General features: G+C 46.3%; 1 protein-coding gene across 13 annotated transcripts in view; it reads left to right on the forward strand.

Moving 5' to 3' along the window:
- The window catches only part of Shld2 (shieldin complex subunit 2), a 97864-nt gene that overhangs the window by 42319 nt on the left and 28152 nt on the right, over positions 1-27393 (forward strand). For 10 of the 13 annotated variants that reach the window (XR_010042225.1, XR_010042224.1, XM_063233745.1 and 7 more), the window contains 4 exons: positions 11310-11561; positions 15130-15362; positions 15789-17288; positions 19195-19302. Coding sequence is in view for 11 of the 13 variants with exons in the window: in XM_063233745.1 (XP_063089815.1) it covers positions 15794-17288; positions 19195-19302 (1603 nt within the window). In the remaining 2 variants the exon portion in view is untranslated. Of the gene's footprint in view, positions 1-1032; positions 1420-2234; positions 2424-11309; positions 11562-15129; positions 15363-15788; positions 17289-19194; positions 19303-27393 lie in introns of those variants that run through there. The other 3 variants (XM_005002055.4, XM_023563491.2, XM_063233746.1) reach the window with 3 other exon arrangements.

Consider the following 27393-nt stretch of genomic DNA (forward strand, 5'->3'; position numbering starts at 1 on the left):
CAATACCTGGTACATAAGCCACAGTAATGCTGTCCAGGAAAAACTGTAATTGACATACTGTAAAAAGCAAATGTAGGGCCGGGGGTATAGCTCAGTGGCACAGTGCCTGTCCAGCAGGCGCGAGGTCCTGAGTTCGATTTCTAGTACAAAAAACCAAAAAAGACAAAAAACCCCGATTGTGTACTACCTTTAACTTTAGAAATAAAATCTAGAAGTATAGTATAAACCCTAAGACAAACCAAATATCTACTAAATGTGATAACTATACTTCCACTGGTATAAAGAACTCAATAATAGTAATACAGAGATAAATGACTAAAGAGACGTGAAGCTTTTTTTTATTTTCAAGATAGTAAAATCCAACAAAACAGAACAAAGCCAATCAAAGCGAAGCAGCAGAATTGGTAGAGAACGTCAAAGCAGGGACCCAGGAGACCACAGCGACCACCACGGTGCATCTCGTTATCTTCACATGTCAAGCCAAAACCAAAACCGGATAAAACCAGCCAAAACAATACTGAATAGAGCAAAACAGTTCATCAGAGCACAGCCAAACAGTGAGGACAGTGCTGGATTTCAAAGACAAGCCTTGGAAGCGCAGTGGCTGCGCTATTAACAAGCGGGGCTGGGAGAACGGCAGAAGGAAAACTGCAAATTAAGACCGTTGCAGCTAAGAAGGGAGGGAAAAGTAGAGAGCAGCCTGCAATAGACCGGAAGGACACTACAGAAAGCCAGTGAGAAGCTGAAGATAAAAGGCAAAAGAGAAAAACAGGAATAACGTGGAGAGTGAAAAGTGGAACCAGTTAAAAGGAAAAAGGGAACGAGAAAAGAGGAAAAAGGAACGGTCCAGAGCAGTGGAAAGTTCTCCCTGTCCTCGGATGAGTGTGTGCTTGCTGGAGCGGTGGCTGTGATGTCCAGCACGCCTAGGTTTCCTCCGTCCCCCGCCCCGGCCTTGGACTTGGGAGGTGCACCCCTGTTCTAGGGCGCCCCCCCCCCAGGCCGCGGCAGTGCGCATGCGCAGAGGCGCCCTGTGCACCCTGGCGGCTGGGGAAGGCGGCGCGGCCCGGGCTGCGGTGCGCCGGCGGCGGGGTGGGCGGCGGGGTGGGCCCTGACGGCCGGCACCTCGGACCCTGCTGTTTCCCGTGGTCCCCAGGGCCTGGTTCCTAGCCGCGGGGCGGGGCGGCCATGCGGCCCGGCTGTCGCTGCTGTCCGGCCCTCTCCTGCCCACCCCGCCTTCCTGGCTGAGTCTCTCTCCCGGAGAGGGGAGCACTAGGAGCCCGGAAGCAAAGCTGATTTTCAGTGGTGCTGAGCCCCAGATTTCACCAATCAGCCCCTGCCTGCAATGGCAGCGATCAGCGCACTCTGGCAATTTGACAGCCACCCGTGCTTGACTCCCTGTCCAGCTGTGGCCCGCCCCGGGTAAGGGTCCCTCGAGCCACGCCCGTGTGGTTTCTGCACTTCACGAGGCCTGGGGTTCCCGTGCCCTTTCTCCCCGATGGCCCAGCCCCGGCGCTTGCCTTGCTGTGGGTCCTGGTGCTGCTGCCTGCGAGCTGAGACAGCTGGGAGGGACTCCCGATCGCTTCCTTCCTTTCTGTGTGTTGTGGGCTGTCTGTGTAGCTTCCCGGGTGGCCTTTCTGTGCCCTCTCAGGTTCTCCTTCAGTTCCTTCCTGGTCCAGGAATCTCTTGTCTCTCTCATTTCCACCAAGTTATTTTCGGGGTCTGGGTTCTGGATCTTGCCGAGGCTGAATTTTTGCTACCAATCAACACTCTGCTGTTTTCTGTCTCTATCCCTCAGATTTAAAGAACTTGTAAGTGTAGCAGGAGTGTGTGGGGTGGAGGAGATCACAATACAGAGGCGCTGGCTGAGATGCGCTGTGGGGCATTAAAGGAGCAAGTGGTAAGGGTTAGGAGGTGCCTCTGTCATTTGTAGTTTGCTGTATTCGCTTGTATTTTAAGTTGCCGAGCAACAGGTTTTTGGTTTGAGTAAGTAGCATCTCCTTACCAGGTCACTGCGGTAGATGAGATGAGAAAGAGGGGCAGAGGGATAGCTGAGTGGTCAGCGCTTGCTTAGCACGCCGGATTCATCCCTGGCCGCGCACACACACACGGATTGACAGGGACCAGAGAGGGAAATGAACATGAATCTGTTAGCTGAGGGAAGCAAGGGAGGCGTAGCAGGCGATGCCTTTTTGTGCGTCAGCTGTTTTGAGACAGGAGCTCACTGTCTTCCCCAGGCTGCTCTCCAGCTCTGGCTCAGAGGACCCGCCCGCTCCTGCTCCAGGCTCCCCGGAGTCACTGACTTCACGTGTGCCCTGCTACATACATGCAGCTTGGGGGAGACGTCTTCCTAACAGCCACTAGTGGCCCACCCCATGGTGGGGTTTCTCAGCGGGACGTCTTTGGTGCTGAATAAGTCACACTTTGTGAGTATATTCAAGTAACTCAATGGCATGGTTCTCACTTGGATCCCACGGTTGTGCAGGCAGATGGCCCGAGAGCATTACGGCTTGGCGGTAAGGACTTAGGTTCTGTCATTCGGTTTCCCTCACTGCAGTCCTGACTCTGCCCCGCCGCAGGTCTGCTGGCCAGCGCAGGTCTTTGGTTCTGGTCAGCACAGCAATCTGGTGGCGGAGGGGAAGACTCAGGAAGACCGGTTCATAGCTCTTGCGAACAATCCGCCTGCAGCTGGTGGGGGGTGGGAAGCGGCAGGTGGAGGGGTGGGAAGCGGCCCCAGGATGAATATTACAGGTACATGATGACAAATTCAAAGTGCGCATGAGAAGAAGAAGAATCAGGGATACATCAAGGGTTTGGTGTGAGAACCTGGAGGTGGCATTTGCTGAGAGGAGTGTGCTTTTTATAAAGCAATGCCATGAGCTTAGTAACTCAACTTTTTTTTTTTTTTTTGCTTTTTTGCGTCTTTTGTAGGAGGTGGGTGGAGTTGAGAGTAAGCAAAAGAGTTCTAGCCAGGCGTGGTGGCACAGGCCCAGCACTTGGAAGGCTGAGGCAGGAGGGTCACTGTGAGTTTGGGGCCAGGCTACAAAGCACAGACTCTGTCCCCCTAAAAAAGAAAAAAACCTCAGAAAGCTAGACTAAGGTTTCACTTTCTGTCTAAATGTTTGCCCTTACTGGGAGAAGGCAAATGCCCCAGAATGGGAGCAATTACCAAAAGCAATTTCAAAGGAAACCCACGTTTAGGAAAGGAAACATAAGAAATGTGTCGTTTCACAGGTTTGTTTCGGTAGGTGTTACTTCAGATGCAGGAGTGTGTGTCAGCGTTAAACTTCAATTGCTTTGGCTCCTGAGGTACAGATAATATACAGGTAGCTTATATGCTCTCACAAGTAATATAAAATATGGAGATATTCTGTTGATTTTTGAGGGGACAGTTTGAGACAAGATCTCTCCATGTAGTTGAAATTGGCCTTAAACTCACTGTATAGTCCAGGCTGGTTTTGAATTCATGGCGATCCTCCTGCCTCAGCCTCCTGAGTGTTGGGATTTTAGGCGTGCACCACACGTTTTTATTCTATCATTTTAAATAGTAATTCAGACATTTGCATCTAATAGCCCTTAGTAATCCTTAGGAGTAGAATTTAGCATGAGTATACGTAGCATATGAGTTATTCATACTCAGTGTTATGTGTGAGCACAAGTGAATTAAGAGAACAGTGCTCAGGAAATACTACAAAGAATTAACAACTGGGATATCATCCTATTCAACTTTTGCACAGCAAAGGAAGTTCCCAGTAGTGAAAAAGCCCATAGAGGGGGCAAAAGTCCAGCCAGTTGTCCCTCAGACAAGGGACTGATGTCTAGAACACATAAAGAATCGCCCCCAGATCTAAAGCCCCAACCCAAAAACAGGCATCTGAGATGAATATGCAATTCTCAGAGGAAGAAATGCAAACTGCAAGTAAATAGATCAAAAAATGTTCAACGTCACTTGCCGTTTGAGAGATGCCAGTTAAAACAATGCTGAGCTCCATCTCACTCCAGAAACAATGGCAGGTATTAAGAAATCAACCAATAACAAATGCCGGAGGGCTGGAGGGAAAAAGCAACCCTTTGCCACTGTTGGCGGGAGTGTGGACTGGGGCAGTCACGGGAAATCGCGTGGGAACTCCTCAAAACACGAGGACTGGAGGACCCAGCTATTCTTCTGTATGTCTTCCTGGAAGAATTTGAATCATTGGACCCCAGTGATGTATGCACAGCCATGATGGTAGCAGCACAGCTTGTAGTAGCTAAATCCTGTGAGTAGTCTAGATGCCCATCAACCAAAGAATGGATGAAGAGGATGTGTGGTTTTTATACAGTGGAGTACTACTCAGCCATAAAAAGGATAAACTTGAGCTAGTTCTAAGTGAATGGATGTACTCTGAGACCACACTCTTTTTTAAAATTTAGTTTAGTTTTTTTTATGTTAAAGGTAGTAAAATACAACAAAACTAGACAGAACAAAGCCAATTAAGACAATGCAGTGAAACTGGTACAGAACTTCAGAGCAGGATACTGGGATAACAATAATAGGTTCCATAGTACATCTTGCTATCTTCACAATAATTGTCCAGTCCATCATGTACAACAAAATCAAACCAAAAATAGAACACTATAAAACCAATCAAAACACTATTGAATAGAGCAAAACAATTAATTAGAACAAAGCAAAACAGTAAAAAAAATATTGGCTTTCAAAGACAAGATGCAATGAAATCCCCAGCGTGGCTGGCTGTCGGGGGACATGACTTGTTCTTTTTTTTTTGGTCTTTTTCCTTTTTATCGGTACCGGGAATCGAACTCACGACTGCCTGCTTGCAAGGCAGGCGCTTATGCCACTGAGCTAAATCCCCAGCCCGTCACTGACTTGTTCTTAGACCACACTCTTAAGTGAAGTAAATTGGGCACACAGGGATAAATGCTGCCTCGTTTCTCTGGTGTGAGAAGCTGAAAGCATAAAGACCAAAGTGTGCAATAGGTTCTGTGAAATGGGAACTAGGCAGGGGGAAGGGGGAAGAAGAAAGGGAAAGAAAGGACTTCTGATAAAAGAGGGATAATGGAAACAAAGCTTTGTAAATAGGGAAAGGGGGCTGCAGGGGGGTGGGGATTAGGGAAAAGAGAATTCAGGTTACGTAGGCCCAAGTCCCTGTGAGTGTGATTATGTGTATGTCACCTGGTCAGTAAGCAGGGTACTGTGTGCATCTAAACTGTACCATAACCTAATAAACAGCCATTGGTTTAGTTAAATGAGGTTAAAACATGAAAGAACCGTTTTTACCACCACCATGTAGAGTGCGCATGTAAATTTTTCTTAGGAAAGAAGTGGATTTTAACCTCAAAGGACATTGGTCTTTTAAAAAAAAAGCCTGTCTGTCTGTCCACCCACCTACCTTTCTTAGCAGCCCGGGTTTTCTGTGGTCATCCTGTTTGGTCATCAGCATGCTGAGAAAACAATCCCGGGTGGCAGTGTGTTCTCCATGCTTTTAAGCCGTCGTCCCGTTTGCCTTTGGGGTTTATTTAGCCTGACTTAGCCCGCGCTCACTTTCCACGTTTTCCCGAGCCTTGTGAGTGAGACAGGTAGGAGACTCCCTGGAGCTGACCCGGTTTCAGAAGCTTGGCCGCAGCCCGAGGCCGCAGGCTCGTGGCCTGCATCCGTCTTGCCCTCCGGAAGTGTTCCACCCGCTTAGAGCTCACCAGGATGAAGCACTGCCTGCCCTCTGTACCATTTTCAGGAATCTTCGTAGTTTGGGAGGGAGAAAGTGCTTGCTCTTTCCTTTATGCCTCTTCCTTTACCGGCAGGGTGAGTGTTTGTAGTGTTTTAAACCACGTTTTTTCCCTGGGACACGTATCTGCCTATCTCTGACTTGTTTTTCTGTTACTTTGTGTGTATACATGCTTACATAGTCCTCATATATTAAGAGCTTTAATCCAAATGTAATTTAAAATTCACTATCATTTCAGTTTTTCAAATAATTAGGAGACTGCAAATCACACAATTGCTGTACCCTGACTAGCCAAATTACCTTCTAAGATAGTACCAGAGTTGTGGAAGACTGGTCCACTCAGACATCGTTGGTGATGCTATAAAGTGTCCAGTTCTTTTACAAATAGCAGTATAATATTAACCATAAAGTGTACATACTTAAAGCAAATGTTTATGTTTAATAATTCTCTACCTAAGCAATTATCATAAATGTTTGAAAACTGTTGCTAAGTGCACTCAATAGTTATTGCAGTAATATCTATAAGTTGAAAACAAGTGAATGAATTAAAAATGAGGTCCAATTAGGTTAATCATTAAAGTATCAAAATATTACAGTGATCAGGACCTTGAGTGGGTGTGGCAGGACATACCTATAATCAGGAGGCTGAGCTAGAGGCCAGCCTGCATTACATAATGAGTTCAAGGCCAATATGAACTACATAGTGAGACCCTGTCTCAAAAAATAAGATAGAATAGAATAAAAATGATTAGGACCTTACAAATTAGCATATAAAAGTGGCCATGGACAGATTGAAGCAGAATACAAAATTGTTTCAACTTTTTTTTTTTTTTGTCTTTTTCGTTTTTATCGGTACCAGGGATCGAACTCACGACTGCCTGCTTGCAAGGCAGGCGCTTATGCCGCTGAGCTAAATCCCCAGCCCCAGTTGTTTCAACTTTATTATTAAAATGATAAAATACACATAGAAACGAAACCACGAAGGACATGTGAGTTGTTTATGTCACCAGCTGTGTGTATGCTGGGTTTCCTAGCTGTGACCGTAAAAAGCTAGCATTTCTTAAATAATTAGTGCACTGTGAGACAGGAACTGTGTCACTTGCAGTTCACAGGAAAACTTCATTTGACGGATAAAGAAGTTTCTTCCTAAGGATGTTCTCAAGTGCACACAGAAATGGGAAGCATGTGGCAGTGACGGCTCCCCACCGCCAGTGTGCATCTTCAGTAAGCCTCAGAGTGGGCTTCCACGCCACGCCTGTCCGTTCCCAACTGAACCTATGCTCCCAGTCACGGTCCGCGTTTCCTCATTCGAGGCTGTCTGGGGGAACTGAGGGCGAAGGGGCCGAGCTGGCTGCAGCCCCGCAGAGCAGTGAGCGCGGGGCGGGGAGGAGGTGCAGAAAGCCCCCTCCAGCCGTGTATTTTGTGACAAGCATGTGTTAGCTGCAGTGTTCGGCACAGACAGAACCCGATGGGACAAGTTCGCCCTGCTTATAACTCTTTGACCCGTTCTTCAAACTCTGGCCGCTCTAAAGGTGAAGGCCTGTGGGTCTGTTGGTCTTTCTCACTGAAGCAGCTTCTGCAGGTTGGGAAATTGTGTAATTATTAACTGGGGTGATGGACAGATGCTTGCAAGCTTAGCTGCTATCTCCATGAGCTTTACCCTCTGTGCGCACCCAGGACATACCCTAGAGTCTCTGAGACTCACCTGTGGTCTGTGGCTTAACTCCTCTGTGTGATTTTGCTAAGAACAACGTGGTTCTCCTTGTCCTCATCACGCTCTGAACCCCGACTCACATACGCACAACTCCTATAAATTGCAGGGCTGAGGAGCAGCAGCCTTGTTAGGAAGGTTTGGTTGTTATGTTTTGTTTTAATTACTCATTATTAAGCCAGGCACGGTGACACACCCTTGTAATCCCACCACTCGGAGGCTGAGGCAGGAGAATTACTGAGTTAGGAACCAGCCAGAATTATGTAGAAAGCTCAAGTGTAGCCTGGACCACACAGTGAGACCTTGACTGGAAGGACAAGCCCAAACTAAGCAAAACAAAACCCCGGTTTACTCTTTTGAAGGTAGCTTAGAAGGCAGGAGCCCGCGTTCATAGAGGGACACAGCAAAGGCAGACTGCAATAGTGCTACCTTCCCGAAGCCTGGGCTTCACAGCGTTTTGATCCGTCTCGGGCATCTTGGGAGATGTCTCTGCACTCTTGAGGCCACTCTGTGCTGCCCCGGGCTGCTCCACCATCAGTCCCTGACTGGAAAACCGGCAGGGCATTCGGCGCTTGTCTTTGATTTCTGCTGGCCACCGGCAGATGCGGTGAGGCAGGGAGCCCTGGGGTGAGCAGGCCAGTGAGGTTGCAGAGCGTCTTGGGATGTGGGCACAGTAAAGAATGGGCCTGGACAGAGGGTCCCGCGGTGACGCGATGCGCCCGGTGAAGAGGGGCTCAGGGAGGGAGAGGCAGAGGCCACGGCAGGGAAGGGACGGGTTAGCAGGAGGGTGCTCTGCAGGGTGCCCGGCTCGGAGTGGGCCGGCACTGCGAGTGTGCTGGGCTATCTGAGCCTCCTTACTGTCCTTAAAGCCAGGTGCCAGGACCCTGGGAACAAACGATAGGTGGACACAGGCGCAGTGCACATCGGTGCCTCTCTGGGTGTCTCGGAATGACCTCCAGCAGGCTGTCCTCTGGGTAAGCCAGGCCGGTGGCACTCAGCCCACGTAGGGGCAGGGAGCACGGGTGACTCCCAGGCTGCGGTGTGCCCTTCTCTCCTGACCATTCAGCACCATTAGTAATTGTTTCGTTCGTTCATTTTTGAGACAGGGCCTTGCTGTGTAGTTCAGACTGGCCTGGAACTCGCTCTGTAGCCTATGGCCCTGAACTCGATGTGCTCCTCCTCTCTCAGCCTCCTGAGTGCCGGGTTACAGGTGTGGCCACTGTGCCTGGCAGCAATGACTTCAATGAATGGAGTGTGAGCACTTTGCTGGTTCTGAGGGCCTCTGCAAAGTGCAGTGCGCACTCCCACATTGGCTGTGTTCCCAGTGATCTCCCCAGCTCTTAATTCCACGTTGCTCACATGGCTGTGGGATCATTCTCCCATCAGCTCTCCACCAGGCCAGAAAGTGAGGATGCTGCTGGTTAGCGGTGGGTTCTCAGTGCCCCGCCTGGTGCCCAGAAGGTGGCATTCAGCATATGCTGGCGAATGACTGGACAAATAGACCCATGCATGTCTGTCCATCTTTAAAAGCACAAAATAACTCTCATTTGGTGGCCTCATGGAATTAAAAAGTAGGACGTTTGGGGAAAGAGGGATTGATAGTTTCAGTGGCAGTAGACAGAGACTGAGAACCAGCTGTTAATCTGGCTGTTAGAAGGGCCCTCGTTTCCAGAGTGGAAGGAAGTATCAGAGCGGAATTGTCAGAATAGAAACTGTTTGTACCAGGAATCAAACTCATGAGCTTGCACTTACCAGGCAAGCGGGTGAGCCTCTGAGCTAATCCTCAGCCCTGGAACAGAAACCATATTTAAGTGAAGAATAAGTGAGAAGTGGGAACAAAGTGACAACACAGAAGACATTTCTTTATTTTTGTTTCATTTTTGAAAAGTTGAGGCTACTGGCAAGAGACCACCGCAGAAACCCAAAGGTTTCAGAGAGAATTTGTTATCATTGGTAAGGTTACGCACGTGATTTGCTTAGATCTGAATATTCTCACTGATACATCAGAATAATGTTTTCCTCCCTCTTCTTAGGACTTTTATTTTTTATTTGTGTGTGTGTGTGTGTGTGTGTCTTTTTGAGACAGGGTCTCACTCTGCAGTTCACTTTGTAGCCCAGGCTGGGCTTGAACTCACAGGGACCCTCTTGCCGCAGCCTACAGGCGTGAGCCACCACGCCCGGGCTCTTAGTTTTGAAACCTAGTTTGAACTTGGAGGTTTTTGCTATGCTGTTTGGGACCTCCTAGTGACAGATCTCACATACAGAATAAAACAAATCAGGTCTGATATACCCCGTTATTCCTTACGCATGTTTCTAGGATGTTTTTGTAAGAATTAAATGAGTGGGGCTTGGGATAGTTATAATGTTCAGTTGTTTGATTTTCAATGAATCATAATTTGCCACCTAAAATTACTATAATTTTGTCTCCTTAGCAATAATTCAGTTTTATAAGCTGTTTGAAATTGCGGTGTATTTATTTCTGTGGCTAGCACTTTAACAGCTGCTGTCATTGTTCTAAAATCCTGTTTTGAAATGTGACATATAGGGTCATTGTTATATAACTGGTGGATCATTATTTTCGACTTGAGGATTGTGAAAGAAAAGCCTGAATTACAAAGCAAAAAAAGGTTGATATTATGAAAATTATATACATCATTACTCATTGCAGTAAAACTTTTAAAATAGCAATCTTTTTAGAAAGACATCCATAATCTTACTTCAGAGCATTTTTTCCTCTAGGACTTTTAATGTCATAAGATATTCTTTTATTTTTATTTTTTAATACTATTTTGAAGGTAGTAAAATACAACAGAACAAGACAGAACAAATTCAATTTAGACAGTGTAGTGAAATTGGTACAGAACTTCACAGCAGTTACCGGGATAACAGTAATAGGAATCACAGTATATCTCATTATCTTCATAATAGTTGCTCTTTCAATCACATATAGCAAAATAAAATGAAGTACAAAACATTATAGAACTTAACAAAACAGAATATTGAATAGAACAGTGCCATTAATTAGAATAAAGCAAAACGGTAGTAAAAATATTTGCCTTCAAAAAGATGGTAGAAGGAAGTCCCCCTTACTTGCTATATTGCATATGGTCAACCTCCCAAGAGATGCTCAGATCTCTGGTTCCCATTTGCTAAAGGGGGCAGGGGAAGTGGGATGCTTGACTCTCAGCCCGTGCACAGGTAGGCTCACTACTGCTTAGCAGGGAGGCGAGCTGTTGCTTGGCTTCCCAGGTCCTAAGTTCCAGCATGGCACAGATCTCAGGAGACCCTGGTGGTTCTCCCCCTGGGGCGGCTGCAGCCCGTCATAAGATATTCTGAACAATATAAGGGTGTCTGTGTAACTACACGCACTCCACTGAAACACCTGCGTAGGCTGAAGCTCTCCTTCTCCTTTTATCTGTCACACCCTCATTCCTCCCTCCCAGAGGGAATTACAGTTGTAAATTAGTTGTTTTATTCTCTTGCGTATTTGAAAATTCAATATATTGGTAACCTAAGTCACATTTTTGTCTGTTTGAGACAGGGTCTCACTATGCAGTTCAGGCTGGCCTTGAGTTCACTTAGTAGCCAGCTCAAACTTTGTCTCAAACTCACAGCAGTCCTCCTGCCTCAGCCTCCTGAGTACTGGCATGACAGGCGTGTGCCACCACACCGGGCCTAAGTCACCTCTACTTAGTGCTGTACTTTCTCATTTGAAGTTACATTTGTAAGATGCGTTTATGTTGACATGTAGTTCTTGTTCACTTATTTTTGCTGCCATATAGTATTCTCCTTAGAATATTTTGTGCTTTATCTGTCCTCTTCTTTGTGGGCTTTTAGGTTGTTCCTAATTTCTTGCTTTTATCTCGTTTCTCCAGGGAACCATGCTTGGCATAACAGGATGACCTGGTACCCTCCATACCGGGCATACCGTTGGGAGGCTAAACCGCAAGGCTCGTGTAGACTCTGACAGAGGCTGACAGTCTGCGCTGGTCCAATCCAATTAGACCATTGTGCTTCAGAGTGACTGTGCCTGCTTAGAAGTGGAAGCTCCGTCAGAGCCTGCGGTCGGACTTCATTTAGCATCACAGCCCTGGGAGCAAGAAGCTACCCGGCTGGTGCTTTCAAAGGTAGTTCTTATTCTGTGGTCACCTTCTGTAACCAAATGGTAATACAAAACTGTCACCACCTAGACCTAGGCGTTCTTTGTATGTTGGCAAATACCTTGCAGAGTGTAAGTTAGGAATGGAAATGTTCCACGTGAACATTCTTGCTCTTGACGTCTCCCGTGATGGCTCTTGTACCTGTTTCCTCCTGTGTGTGTGTGTGCCCATGAGCTCACCAGCGGGAACCTGGGAGCGCCGCTGCTGTGCTGCCTGCTGTGTGTATCCCCGGTTTTACCGTTTGCCAAATCGTTCTTAGTGGTTTGCCATGTCCTCTACAGCCTGAGCAGCCCTGGGACTTGAGCATCCACGCTGTTTACTCTTCCCATTTCCGTGGGTAGGAAACGGTGTTTTCTTCATAAGAAACAAAAGACTTCTCGTAATCCACCCCTCAAAGAAACAAAAAGGTGCGTTTCAGAGCTTTTGAAGCATACACGGAAGTGATTAGCGCAGCCCTGTCTCTCGTCACCCCCCTCCAGGAGCTGAGGAGGCCTGGGCTGTCCCAGCATTCTGTGTGCGAACACTTCGCATGTGTGGGCAGCACTTCGGCTCTTTCCAACAGCTCAGAGACTGCGCCCTGCCAGGTGTGGTGGCACCCGCCTGAATCCCAGCTAGCACCTGGAGCCTCAGGAGAATTGCTATGAGTTTAAGGCCAGGCTGAGCTACATAGTAGGACCTTGTTCAAAAAAAAAAGCACAAACAAACAGCATCCCGCTAAGAAATAATAATCTCTTCATGTTATCAAAACTCAGATACAGTTTCTGTGTTTGTAACTGTAACACCTTTCCATTTGTTTGTTCAAATTCACACTGTCATTGCCAGGCCTCCTGCACCTCTTACCGTGCCTGTCTTTGGTGATCACTTCCTGAAAGACCCGCTTATCCCCTGAAGCTGCTCCGTGGTGGTGTCTCGTTCCTTCTTGGTTGTTAGCCGAATACCTCCGTAGAGGTTTCACTCATCACGCTGTTCCTCTTTCTTGAGATTCTGTGGTATAGAAACGACACGTTTTCTTCAGTTGTCAGCTTTAAAAACAATTAGACCCCACCAAAAAACAAAGTAAGATAAAAGAGATTAGTCTCTGACTTTCTTCCAAAGGTGGCTGTTGAGCTTGCTTTACTGTATTTCCTTACTAATAGATTTACTGAACTGTATTTATAGAATCTAATCCATCACACGTATCGTTCTTAATGATGCTTGAATTCCCCGACTTTGTTCTGCGGGACCATCTTCAAGTGACTCCTGATTTCTTTTGATACAATCTTAATAGTGTTTTTTAAAAAGGGTTTTCTTGCCTCTTGTCTGATGCGGTGTGTGAGGTTCATCTCACACACTGCCTGCCTCAGCCCTGGAATCGGCTGTTTCTCCTCCGAGACCTGGTCACACGGCCTCCTTGGTCTAGCACATGCCACAATTCAGAAACAAATTCCACCAAGACTTCTAGAAAGAATGCAGTGAGCACCAACTGCACTGTTCACATGAACACTTTTGGCACCATGAGCCCTCCTGATGAAGAAATGGTTGTAAACTTCCTGAAACTGAAATTCGAGGACTCCAGCCACAGCCCAGTGTAATTGGCAGGCTTTGTCAGGGGGACAGTTGGAGGCCTGCTGTGCTAACTGCTCTGTGTGGGACGGCTGGTGGAGGTGCTGGGGCAGCGGTTGGACAAGGCACAGGCGTTCAGAGGGAGCTTACGGTGCAGACAGACATGCAGTCACACTAGCACCTAGTGTACTTGGATTCAGTCTGAAGGAATCCCACAGGGAGGGAGTGCAGGGAAGGCCCCGAGCCCTCTGCCCTCGAGCAAGAAGCTAGCAAAGGAGGCTGAGAGGCAGCAACTGGCGGGTGGTCGGAAGGGGGTGAGCATCAGGGCATTTGACACCCGTAAGGGCAGAGGGAGACAGTGTGGAGAGGAGGCTCGGTGGTGTCAGATGCTGCAGAGGCTGGGAAGCTGAAGACACTGGAGATGGGCTGGGAGAGCTCTGGAGCAGAATTGTTGCCTGCTGTGCCTGCGGCTGGGGATTTTCGGGGTGAAAAGGTGTCAGGACTTACCTTGAGGGGTGAGTGCTTGGGAGGACCTGAATGCCAGGAGCTGCTTTCTGGCTAGCGGTAATGAATTTGAAACGAAACTGGCCTTTCCCAACCGTCCACCTTCACAGGTCTCATGTCTTGTTGAGGGTTTGCAGCAGGGCTGGGATGTGGCGCAGTGGCAGAGTACTTCCTTGGGTGGGTGAGGCCTGGGTTCAGTCCGCAGTACCGTGGAAACCAAGCAAAGCAAACCTAAAAATGCATGTAGCCACAATGCCTGTCTCCCACGGAAGCATCTTCCCTACCAGATTGTCATTTCCTGTTCACAGCTTATGTTGTGTTCTGCATTATTTTGAAGGTGTTAGTCTGTGTGGTATGATAGAAAATACAGTTAATGTTTTTGAGCACACGTACCCTGTTCTTTTTTCTTTTCTTTTTTTTTTTTTTTGGTCTTTTTCCTTTTTATCAGTACCGGGGATCGAACTCACGACTGCCTGCTTCCAAGGCAGACGCTTATGCCGCTGAGCTAAATCCCTAGCCCATGTATCCTGTTCTTGCCACTTTCTGAAGTGGTTCTGCAGATCCTCTTCCATGTTTTTTGTTTTTTTCCATGTGAGTCCCAGGGCCCCTTCGGAGTTCAGGCCGAGTCCCCTGGCCTTGGACTCACAGCAGCATTCCTTGTCATCCCGAGTGCCGGGGTCACAGGTGTGCACTGCCCGCATGGCTAGTGGATATCTTTAGGTGGGCATCTGACTGCCCCGATGTCCTGAATTGTTTCAGAAATGTTACCTTTCTCCATCATTTTGACACTGGGGAGAAGCCAGAGGTCTCGTGGTGCCAGGCCCAGGGTGGTGGAGAGCGCGCTGCCCTGTGTTTCGAGCCCTTCTGTCCATCGTGTGGCACTTGGCAGCAGTGGTCACCACCGTGTCCATCATACCCGAAGAGCACTCCCAGTACTGCTTCAAAACCTGGCAAGAAGCACAGCACAGGCGTGTTTGAAGCTGGCAGGTGTATTTTGAGGGTGTTAATGGCAATATGTTTTTTACTGTAGGAAAATTTTAAAAACTTAAGCATTCATTGTACAGTTTGACCGCACCTCTGATGTCCATTATGTTCCATTTTTTTCCCTGGAACAAGCACTGACTGTGTAGCCCAGGCTGGCCCCGACCTTGCTGCTGCCCCCCGCCTCACTCGGTCTCCCGAGACCCGGGCTTCCAGGCGTGCTCTGCTGCCTGGCTTTCACTATTTTTTTTTAAACCAAGTGACTAGTTCTCCAGGCCAAGGACCTTGTCTGTCTTTTGTTTGCTAGCACTGTAAAAACGTTTCAGTGAATTTTAGGGAAAGGTCTCTTTAATAAGACCCTATTTACTGTCGGCAGCAAACAGTTCATTTCCTGTGCATCTCAGTGAGATGATGGTCATTTTGATTCACTTGTATCACCTGTCATAGTGAAAAAATGTAAATGAAGTTTCCAGTTTTTTAAAAGACTTTTAAAAAGATATCCTTACAGGTACTACAAAAATTATTGTCAATCTGTTTGTACTGTGGAAAAGATGAAAAGACACAAACACAAGAGCTGTGCAAATGGGCCGCCGTGAAACAGAAATTCAGTCCCTCGGCGGCCCCTCCTTTGTTCCGTTCTCCACTTCAAGTTCCTGTTCTGCTTGGGCTTTGGGAATTGAGTTCCCCGTCAAGGAAGCAGGACCAAGACCCACGGAGATCATCTAGGAATAAAGAAAACAGGTAATTTCATGGTGACTGCAGTCTATTACATGAATGCTTTCTCCTATGTGTTTAACTCATGATTTATTATTTTTAGTTGGTGTTTATTATTTTTTTTGGTGTTTACTTTTTACTTGTGATCTAAGGGGCAAGATTTTGCAACCCAAGAAATGAGTGTACTCAAAATTTATCTATTTGGTGCTAGTACCCTTAGGTTTATTTCTCTGAAAGAGTCTCCAGGTGAAGATATTTTTGTGACTGTATTGATTACCTTCATGATTTCTTGTGCACTTATAAGTGCTTTAATTAAATGCCATACCAAAGTAAACCACCTTTTATGCTTTTGATTCATAGTTTGTATTACATGTTCTTTTGGTTCCTTATTAAGTTAATAAAAAAATTTAAAATCTAACAAAAAGCTAATTTGAGATTTTTCATTTTTATCAGAAATTATGAGTGGAAGATCCCAAGTCCACATTTTTTGGGGTGCTCCGGTTTGTCCCCTGAAAATGACAGGGTTCCAGGGAGCAGCTTCTTTAACGTCCACGGCTGACCGCTGGGAGAAGATGCACCTGCTGTGTGATGGGCGCGCTTTGGCTGTGCCGGAGGAAAGCCACCCGCCCGGGACTCTGAAGGAGCATGGTGGCCCTAAGGGGGCGGGCGCTCCGGGTCCTGGGAGCTCTGTTCAGAGGAGGCCCGGCTTTCTGCATTCTGCTTCTGAAACACAGCACGGAGAAGCCCAGAAGGGTCTCTCCTCAGGCCTGAGTGCTGTGCCCTGCTCTAGTGTGCAAATCAGGGGACCAAAGGACGGAGCCCAGCGTTCCCCTAATGAAAGGGAACATCAACAGCTTCAGTGTGAAAGTAACATCACAGGAGGACGGCCTGAAAATGGGTCAGACACCCGGGATCAAAATGTTCAGGCGGAGTCCTGTCACTTAGGCCTCAGATGTGCAGCTGGGCCGGATGTGGCCTCTAGCGCTGGACACAGCAGTCCAGGACCTGCAGCTGTAGAGACAAAGTGTGTGCCGGCAGAATTCCGGGAAGAGCAGAGCCCGCACCCGGAATCGCTCTCCTCTGCTGCGCTGGAGGAGCCGGGGCCTGCGGGAGCTGGGAGGAGGGCCGGGATCTCGGCGGACACTGAATTTCTCAGCGTCATGACCTGCAGCCAGCTCGCTTTCTTAGCTCAAAGGCAGGCGCAAAGGCAGAAGTGCAGAAATGCAGGGTCTGTGAGCGTGGAGGCTGCACCAAGGGCAGGGCCTGCGGAGGGAGGGATGGCCGAGGATAGTCTGGTTCAGCCTAATGGAGAGTTTGCAGAAGGAGATGAAAGTGCACAAGCCCAAGCACATTCCCTGGAACTTTTCAGTCCTGCCCGCTCTGAAACAGAGAGTAGCCACATCCGTGGGGACCCTGGAAAAGGTCTGAAAGGAGGCGCAGGGTCTCAAGAACTGTTCGATTGCGAAGAGGGGCTGGCGGCAAGTGAGATACGGATTGAGTTGTGTAGCTCAGGGATTCTGTGCTCCCAGCCAGACGCCATCCGCAGAACTCCTGCGGGGAGGAGCACGCCCTCCACCCCTAACTCAGGCCTCTCTGAGGCTCTCCCTGAAGTCACCCCCATCTCTCAGAAAATGAAACCGTGTTCCAAGGCAAGAGATTCTGCCAGAGCAGAGTGCCAGAGGGTCATGCCTGAATTTAAGGGTATTAAAAAACCGTCCTTAATCAAACGTTGTGATTCTAGAAGCCACAAGTATAATTGCCTAGTTATGGTGCTGACTCCATGCCACGTAAAAGAGGTAAACGTAAAATCTGGACCAAATGCTGGCTCCACAGTGCCCCTAGCAACAGTTACAGTCGTCGACCAATCTGAAATGAAGAAGCAGGTGGTGCTGTGGCGGACCACGGCGTTCTGGGCACTCACTGTGTTTCCCGGAGACATCGTTTTCCTCACAGGTGAGCTGCTTGTGGGATCGCGGCAGTTTTCCTCGTAGAACGTGGCTCTCCGTCCTCCTGCCACCTTCAACCTTTGAGGACTCCCAGGTGCCTCCGCTGGCCCACCCAGGCTGGGCCCTCCTGACAGCTGCACGGGGGCCCTCCGCGCTCTGCTGCCTGGTGTCCTGCTCTGCGCATTCCCGGGTCTCTGACTGTCCTACGGGGGCTGTAGCACCGTCCCATTCCTCTGCCTGGTAACCATCCTGCTCCGGGTCTCCGCTCCGTGCTTCACCGGGAACTGCTCGCCGTGCATCGCAGAGGGAGCTCCTCTGTGTGTGTGAGCTTTAGCCCTTTAACTACGGGAGCAGCCTTAGAAGGAAAGGACCTTTCTGCTGACTTAACTCTAATAATGCTAATAATTCTGGGAATCAGGATTCCCAGACTATAAAGAGAGGCCTGGCACCCAGGCCATGGTCATTTTACTGCTGTCCTTTGGCCCTGGCCATTCACGGTGGACCTTGCTGTAGGTCTTCTCTAGGCAGATGGAAGCTCATCCCTCTTGTCTCTGTTTTTTTCTTAAATTACCTTCTTACTAAAGGAACTAGTAGAGGTTTTCATTGATTTTTTATTATTAAAATTATATTAATCAAATTTCACTTTTTTTACAGAGTCTCACTGTGCAGTTCAGGCTGGCCTTGACCTCACTTTGTAGCTCAGGCTGGTCTCGAACTCACAGTGATCCTCGTGCCTCAGCCTCCTAAGTGCTGGGATTACAGGTGTGAGCCACCATGCCTAGCTTATTAATCACATTTTGAAATATGGGAAAGAGAAAAGCTCCTGGAATTATCAATTTTATATAACCACTGATGGAGTTTGGAATACTATCTTTAAATTATTTTCTTTGTGCTTCTTCAGATGTGTTCTGTAGAGACAGATGTGGTAGCTCACACCTGTAATCCCAGCACTTTGGCAGGCTGAGCCAGGAGAAGTGCTTGTAGTTCAAGGCCAGCCAGGGCTACATGGTGACTTCTAGATCAACCTGAGCTACAAGGCAAGACTCTGTCTCAGAAAAAAAAGTGATATATACATATCACATTTGTTACATCTATCACATGTATCTATACATAGTTAGAGACAGACACACAGCTAATGGTTGGGAGATCACTTCCTATCAGACCATATTTTAAGCAGTGTATGTTTGTCTCATTACAACAGCTGTATGAGAAAAATACTATTTATTATCCCAGTTTTTCAGTTGAGGAAATTGAGGCCCAGAAAAATAACTTGTACACCGTCATACATGTTGGAAGTGGCAAAGTGGTGATTTCATCCAGCCTCCAGAATCTTATTCATACTATAGAATAATAAGGAACATTGTCTTTTTTATCTAACAGAACACATCTAGCATCTGTTAGGTGTTCTTTGCTGACTTACAGTTAACACACGGTATCTTAGCATTAGCAGGAAGTTGACTAAGCCACACATGAAGGAGTACGGAAGAGGAGAAAGAATTGGTTGGCCTCAGAGGCTTAGTTACAGTGTTTGAGTGCAGGAGAAGGGTCCTGCCGAATCTTGAGGGGGAATGAGGACCACGGATTCCAGGATTGTCAGGCAGTCTGTAGAGCAGGTGAGTGCAGGATTGACGCTTAGCCCCGCACACGGTCAGCGGTCAGCGTCTACGCAGCCGTTAACGGCTGGGTGACAGCCTCCCAGGCATTCTCTCAAGTGGCTTTATCGGGATTTACCTGGTCAGGTTCCTGTTGTCAGCAGTCTGTGGTGCAGAGCTGAACGCTGCCTCAGCAGAGCAGTGAGCTCCACTGACATTTCAACACGGCACGCGGGGAATCTAAGATTTTGCTAAGCGATCACTAACTTAACCATGATGAGAAGGTTTTCTGGCATGATCAGAACTGTTTTTCCTCTCCAGATGTTACCGTCCGTGAGGATCCGTGGGTTGGTGACACAGTGCTGCAATCAACGTTTACCAGTCAGTTGTTAAATCTTGGGAATTACTCTTCTGTCCTGCCTGAAGAATGTAAGCCGCATTTTGAATGTGATGGTTGCTTAGTATTAAAGTACAAATGGTTCTTGATTTATGGTGTTTCAACTTAAAATTTTGACTTTGTGACTGTGCAAAGGCAACGCACATGCACTTTATTTTGTTCGTCTTTTTGAGACAAGATCTCTCCGTGCATCAACTCACTGTGTGGCCCAGGCTGGCCGCAAACTTGTGATTTCCTGGCTCAGTCCCCCGAGTGCTGGGTAACAGACGTGGGCCAGCAGACCTGGTTAAACTCTGGATCTTGACTTCTGCTCTTTCCGTGGGATCCATATGCTGTGACGCTCTCTAGAAATGTAGGGCAGTGAGCCACAGGGTTCAGCCGGCCGCCTGATGGCCAGAAAAGCGACTGAGACTCTCCAGGGGGCCCTGCTGATAAGCAGGCTATGCAGCGCATCAAGTATGTTGGATACTGTGCTGTATTACACTTCGATTTCAGAGTGAGAACATTGGGTAATAACCCATTGGAAGGTGAAGAGCGTCTGTTATAAATATATTAGGAAAGATGAAAGTGAAGCGATTTTCTTCTTCTTTGTTTTTATGGTGATTGTGTGCCTGGACAGGTTCACGAGCCCTCTGCCCACAGCCTTGCGGTTGTGAGACCGTCTTCTCTTGTGCTTCTTTTGTGACTTGCCCAAAGTCCTGAAGTGTGACCATCTCCCTGCTGCTTTCCCTTCCTGAGATGTTCTCTTATTTTCATTAAAGAGTCTGAGGAGTAGTGGCCTAAGGTCTTCTCTAAATTTCTTGTAGAATTCAGCAGTGAATCCATCGGAACCTTGCATTTTTTTTTTTTGGTACTGGGAATTGAACTCAGGACCTTGCGCTTGCCAGGCAGGCACGTTTGCCTCTCTGAGCTGTGTCCCCAGCCTCAGGACCTAGACTTTTGTTGCTAAGTTTTTTATTACATCTTCAAATTCATTGGCTGATATTGATTATTTAGAATTTTTATATTTTCTTGATTCAAGTTTTTTTTTTTTGAAAGTATACAACAGAACAAGTCAGAATAAAGCCAACTAAGATCATACAGTGAAATTGGTACAGAACTTCACAGCAGGTTACCCTGATAACAGTAATAGGTGTCACAGTATATTTTGGTATCTTTATAATAGTTGTTCTTTCAATCCTGTATATCAAAATGAGATGAAATATAGAACACTATAGAACTTATCAAAACCGAATATTGAATAGAGCAGTACCATTAATCAGAAAAGAGCAAAACAGTAATAAAAGTATTTGCCTTCAAAGAAATGGTAGAAGGAAGTCCCCCTTATTTGCTATGGTCAACCTCCCAGGAGATGCTCAGATTTCTGGTTTCCATTTGCTAATGGGCGGGGAGGGGGGGGAGAAGGAGGGTAGGGGGAGTGGGATATTTGACTCTAGGCCGTGCATCAATCAGTAGGTTCACTATTGCTTAGCAGGGAGGCAGGCTGGTTGTTTGGTTTCACAGCATCCTAAGTTCCAACATGGTGCGGATCTCAGGAGCTGCTGCTAGTTCTCCCCCTGGAAGGGCTGCAGTCTGCCACACTGCCACCGATTACCAGGGAGGGGAGGTGCTTACTTGGCTTCCCAGAGTCCTAAGTTCCAACATGGTGTGGCTCTCAGGAAACACTGCTAGTTCTCCCCCTGGAAGGGCTGCAGTGGGCTATACTACCGCCGCTTACCAGGGAGAGGAGGTGCTGGCTTGGCTTCCCAGAGTCCTAAGGATTCAAGTTTTTTTTTTTTTTTTCTGAGGATCGAACCCAGGGCTTCCAGCTTGCTAGGCAAGTGTTCTACCACTGAGCCAAATCCCCAACCCCAGGATTCAAGTTTTATAATTCATATGCATCTAAGGATCTGTCCATTTCTTCTGTGTTTTCCATCTTATTTGAATACAGATTCTTAAACTTGGTATTGATGATATTCTGGATGATCTGTTGTGGATTTGCCCTTTTCATTCCTAATTGCATGGATTTGAGTGATTTCTTTCATTCTTTCTTTTTTTAAAAAGATTTATTAAGAGTTTGTCATTTTATTTACTCTTTTAAAGAACCAACTCTTTAGGGGCTGGGGATTTAGCTCAGCGGCATAAGTGCCTGCCTTGTAAGCAGGCAGTCGTGAGTTCGATCCCCGGTACCGATAAAAAGGAAAAAGACAAAAAAAAAAAAAAAAAAATAAAGAACCAATTCTTTGACTCACTGATTCTTTGTACTGTTTTCTTACTCGCAATTACATTAATTTCTGCTCTGATCTCTATAATTTCCTCCCTGGTTCTTCTTTCTGTAGCAGTAGGAGATTCAAGGTCGGGTTGCTTCTTTGCTGTCACTATGTTTTCTGGTGTGCGCACTCACTGCTGTGAATTCCCTCAGAGGGCTGTTCCACGGCGTCTGTAAGCTCTGTATGGGTACTGGCATTGCTGTTTGACTGTAGGAACTGTTTCCTGTCTTCAGTTTCTTCAGTGGTGACCACTGGTTGCTCAGGAAGGTATTTAAATTCCACGTATTTATATAGTTTTTGTTGTCCCTTTGATTTCACTGCACTGTGGTCACATAATATGCGTGGGATAATTTCAGTTCCCTTCCATTTACTAAGCAAGTTCTGAGGGATAATATGTGCTCTATTTTGGAAAACGTACCATGCTCAACTGAGAAGAATATGTATTCTGATGTTGTGGGATGGAACACTCTGCAGACATCTACTTAAGTCCATTTGTTCACAAACGTTTGGTTCAATTCTGATATTTCTTTGCTGACTTTTTATCTGGTTGATCTATTTGTGACAGTACGGTCTTGAGCCTTTTTGCAATTGTTAGTGCTCATCTGAGTTTTTATGTCCCTTAATATTTGCTTAATGGGGGCCGGGGGTTTAGCTCAGCGGCATAAGCACCTGCCTTGCAAGCAGGCGGTCGTGAGTTCAATCCCTGGTACCGATAAAAAAAAAAAAAAAAATCCCCCCTCCAAAAAAATTTGCTTAATAAAGTTGTGTGTGCCAGTATTTGGTGCATAAATATTTATGATTGTTACCTCTTCCTCTTGGAGTTTTTACTTGGCAGTCATGTAGGGACCTTCTTTGTCTCTCTTGATCAGTCTTGGCTTGATGTTTACTTTTGTCTGAAAATAGAATAGTTACCCCTGATCTTTCCGGTTTCATGTCCCATGAAGTATTGTTTTCCATTCATTGATTTTCAGTCTGTGAATTTCTTTTCGAATTAGATATTTAGTTTCTTATATGCAGCATATTGTTGGATCTTGTTTCTTGATCCATTCTGCTGGTCTGTTTCTTTTGGTTGGTGAAATTGAGACCATTTACATTCATGGTTATAACTGATATGTATTGTGATTTATTCTTGTCATATTATTTTCCTGTCTTTGTTTTCCTGTGTTTCCCCTCTGTGTAACTGCTTGCCTTGCCTGATGGACTCTTTGTATTGTGTTCTTGAAATTCTAGTCTTTATTATCTGTTTCTAAAATATCCTTCAGAAAATTTTGGAGAGCTGGTTTGGTCATGAATTTCTTCAAAATTTTTTTTGTCATGAAAGTATCTTATTTCTCCATTGATTTTTTTGTTTGTTTGTTTTTGAATCACTGTATATTCCTGGCTGCCCTTGAACTCAAAGCCCAAAGCTTGAACTCATAGTGAGCCCCTCCACCACCTCAGCCTCCCAAGTGGAGATTACAGGCATGTGCCATCCTGCCTGGATCTCCATTGACTTTTAAGGATGATTTTGCTGGGTTACATCAATATGAGTTGAAGGTTGTTTTCTTTGAGGACTTGAAATACTTCATTCTCCTTGATTTATAGGCTTATGTTGAGAAGTCTGCCATGATTTTGATGGACTTTCTTTTATAGTTGATTTGTTTCTTTTTTCTAACCCCCAATATGACTCACTCATACTTATAGAAATTTAAACTTGGGGCTGGGGATTTAGCTCAGCGTCATAAGCGCCTGCCTTGTAAGCAGGCAGTCATGAGTTTGATCCCTGGTACCAATAAAAATGAAAAAGACAAAAAAAAAAAAAATTAAAAAAAAAAAAGAAATTTAAACTAAAACTACAGAGAGGTACAATGTATTACCTACCAGACTGACAGAACAAAACAAAACATGACAGCTCACCTAGTGTGAGGCTGTAATGAAACGGGACCTGGTATATATTGGCTGTAGAAATGCAAATTGCTACTGGCTTTCTGGAGGAGTGTTTGCAACATCTAAGAAAATTGCATTTAGCATTTAGCATTTTTTTTTGTTTGTTTTATTTTGAGAATCTCGCTACAGTCCAGGCTGGCCTCAGTGATCCTCTTGCCTCAGTCTCCCAAGTGTTGGAATTAGGGGCTTATGCCACCATGCCCAGCTTGGCCTTAGCTTTTGACCCAGCAGTGCCACTTCTGGGAGCCTACCCTGAAGATATGCCCTCAAAAGCAGGAAAATATGTACATATATCGGGTTGTTTATTGCAGCTTACAGTTACAGAACCCTGGGAAATATCTAAATGGTTATACACAGGAGAATGTATAGGACACTGTAGGACAGCCACAGAGTGGGACACTGTGCGCTACTAACACTAAAACAGGTATGGAGTGATTTCCAGGGTGCACATTATGTGAACCCCTCCCGCCACTCCCAAGTATGTGTAGCATGCTGTCCTCTGTCTCAAAAAAGGAAGGAAAAGGGATACATGGCTCTTTGTCTGTGGAGAGAAAACTCGGACAGTGAAGCCAGAAACTAGAGAGACTGCTGGCCGTAAGAAGTGAATGAGGAAGGATGAAAGGAGAAAGGAGAGAGGGGAGCAGAGCGACAGGTGACGAGAGAGTGACCTGCTCGACGGACCCAGCCAGGGAGGTCTCAGCCCCCCAAATTCCCCAGCAATTTAACCAGGCGGGGTGCAGAGCAACAGAAACTAGGTGTTTCTGGTGAATAAAATAACGGCTGAGAAGGGGAGGAGAAGGAAGACACACCGAGGTCTGCGTGGGAGACCCTGGCCGAGAGGTTCTCTGAGGCTAAGGACACTCAGTGCCGCAGCCGGTCAGCGTGTGCGGTCAGCGTGTGCCTCGGCCCAGCGCGTGGCGGCCATTCCGTGCACCTGTACCGATGTTAAGTAAGCGAAGACAGGTGAGAAGGAGCCGTGGAGAACGGGAGGGGAGAGTTCAGCTGGCCCTGTGGACCGACCCGAGGTCATATTGTAAACTCGTGGGCTCTGGTCCTTGGATAAATAGATACAGAAGCTGCGGGCGCCAGTGACCCCTTCGGCCTGCCCAGGGGCACGCAGCAGCAGTATCCTCAGTGACCCAGAGCACACCCGGTATCTCGAACGCGGCCTGTAAACAGCGTGCTAAAAAAGGAAACAGAGGGGACTGACTGCAGAGTCAGGTCAGGGAACGCCAGTGCGCCCGGACTCCGGAGTCAGATGAGCTGCTGGAAGAGCACAGGTGCCAACTGCACCAGCCCCGGTGCCCCGCGGCCGGAGCATAAATAAAGCACGGAGATAAACCCGATGGCAGCGATGGTGACTCACAGGCCAGAACAAATGTTTCTGCCTCTGAACTGATAGCAATTCATGTTAGCTAGTAAGTGAGAGACAAGAGAAACAGAGAGCCGGGCGTGGTGGTGCACGCCTGTAATTCCAGCACTTGAGAGGCTGAGGCAGGGGCTGGGGGTTTAGCTCAGCCTTGTAAACGCCTGCCTGGCAAGCCCGAGGTGTGAGTTCCATCCCCAGTACCAAGAAAGAGAAAGAGAGACAGACAGACAGGCAGACAGACAGAGAGGGGCTGAGGCAGGAGGACCACTGTGAGTTAGAGAACAGCCTGAGATGTTAAGTGAGCTCAAGGCCAGCCTGAACTGCACAGTGAGACCCTGCCTCATGAAGATGAGAGAGAGACAGAGAGAGAGAGAGAATTACCCCCAGACACAATCATGTAAAAGAGGGTCCACTGGTGAGTAGATGGGGCTCTGGGAAGACGGCATTGCGTGGCCTCACAGTGTCTCCCCGGTAGCATTCTTGCTTCTTTTTAAAAATTTTATGACAAAATAAAACAATTTCATAATAATAAGAGAATAACAGTATTTATTACAGTTGTATCATCTTCAAAGTAGTTACTCAGTACAAGGCATAAACCAAAAAGATTCTGACACAGAGGAGCAAAGAGATAATACAAAATTTTCTTTTCAATGAACTAAGATAAACTAGTAGCGTAAATGAAGCATATATACTTGAATATCTTTAAGACAACGGGGATTTGTTGGGGAAGTATTTGAACTCTCCTTACTTTCTACTTATCCACTTCTAGTTTGCTTTTTATTTGCATATATATCTAACTGTTGTGTTTCTCAGATGAGAGAGCTTGTGTGTGAATCATTTAACATGGTTTGCTTGCATTACCTATAAATGGCTCAAGATTTTTTCTCTTTATGGCTGTGTAGTACTCCACTATATACGAATCCCACATTTCCCTTTTCTGTTCATCTGTTGAGGGATGTACATGCTGTTGGTTCCTGCCTCTAAGGGGGAGAATAGTAACTGCACAGTGAAGAAACTTGGCAAACCTCAGCTTATTAAGTGATCAAGGTAAACGTGACCGGTGAAGATGTATAGATACCATGAATTCCATGATCTTATGCTTTGAGAAGGACGCAGCATATAATGTTCGTGATATTTCCAAAAATGGACTCAAATCATAGCAAGACATTGGAGAAACCCAAATGGAGGTGTATTCTACAAAATGCTGATTGGTACTCTTCCAAGGTGTCAGGATCATGAAAGACGAGGGAAAACTGAGGACCTGTGACAGACTAGAGGATTCTGATAGAAAATAGCAGGGAACTGTAAGGTGGAATCCTGATAGGGGCCTACTCAGGACAAGGACACAGCCAGGTGTGGGCCTGTCACCCCAGCACTTGTGAGGCTGGGGGCAGGGGTAGGCTGTGAGTCTGAGGCCAGCCTGGGCTACGTAAGTGAGTTCAAGACCACCCTGCACTGCGTAGTGAGATCCTGTCTCAAAACAAACACACAAAAAAGGATGTAAATGGGGAATTTAGTAATATTTATATAAACTCTGTAGGTTAATTAATATTTAACCAATTAGTTTCTGTCCAGGACATTTAGTCCCTATGTGAGATGTCCACATTAGAGCTTAGAGAGTCAGGAATATGTGGGGACTCTACCAGTTTTGGAAGTTTACCATTAGCGCCAAACAAAAAGCTTTTTGTTTTCTTTTGGCACCAGGAATCAAACTCAGGGCCTCGTGCTTGCTGGCCAGGGCTGTGCTGCTGAGCTATGTCCCTAGCCCCAAACGTAAAGTTCTTTAAAAGGCCTGTGTGATCACGCCAGAAGGCTCAAAAAAGCCTTTGATGAATTTCATTGAACAGAAATAAAAAGAAATTTCTCATAACTTCAGAAAGAGCCTTTAAAAAATCCAGAACAATTATCCAAATTGAGAAAGTACTTGAAAGTTTGCTTTTAAAATTGAGATACAAGACCAGGATACTGTTATTACTAGCTTTGTTTAACATGGTATTAGGGTTATTAACTAGTATGGTGGAACATGTAAAAAGATACATGAAGGTTAGAAATGACGAAATAAAACTGCCTTTACTCATAGATATAATGTTTTATGCACAACTGTCCTTTCCCCTCTACAAACCAGAAACAAACTACTAGCGATGATGGGTTTAGCGGGGTGGCTAGAGGTAAGATTAATATACAAAAGACAATTCTGGAGTAGGACAGCGAATGACACTTAAAGAAGGTGCTTCTTAGAAAATTAACATGGTGCTAAGTATGAAGTAGTAAGTTTGGCAGACAAAGGATATGTGAGTCCTTGTTCAGTGATTGGAAGATTTCATGTGATAGAAATTTCAGTTTTCAAAAATATCTTCAGTGCTCCCCAAGTTGATCTCTAAATTTAGTGCATAGCCAGTAAAAATCTCAAAATAATTTTTATGAAAGTTGATAGATTATCTGCTATTTTTGTGGAAGGGTAAATGGTCAAAAACAGCTAAGGCATTTTTAGAAGAAATGTAGGGGAGAATAACTTGCTCTACCAGATACCAGGACTTAACTACGAACCAACAGTCAGCAAGGCAGTGTGGTTTTGACAG

Source organism: Cavia porcellus, unplaced genomic scaffold (assembly GCF_034190915.1).
Source record: "Cavia porcellus strain 051 isolate PalLab524CR breed Dunkin Hartley unplaced genomic scaffold, mCavPor4.1 scaffold_23, whole genome shotgun sequence".
Classification (NCBI taxonomy): Eukaryota; Metazoa; Chordata; class Mammalia; order Rodentia; family Caviidae; genus Cavia; species Cavia porcellus.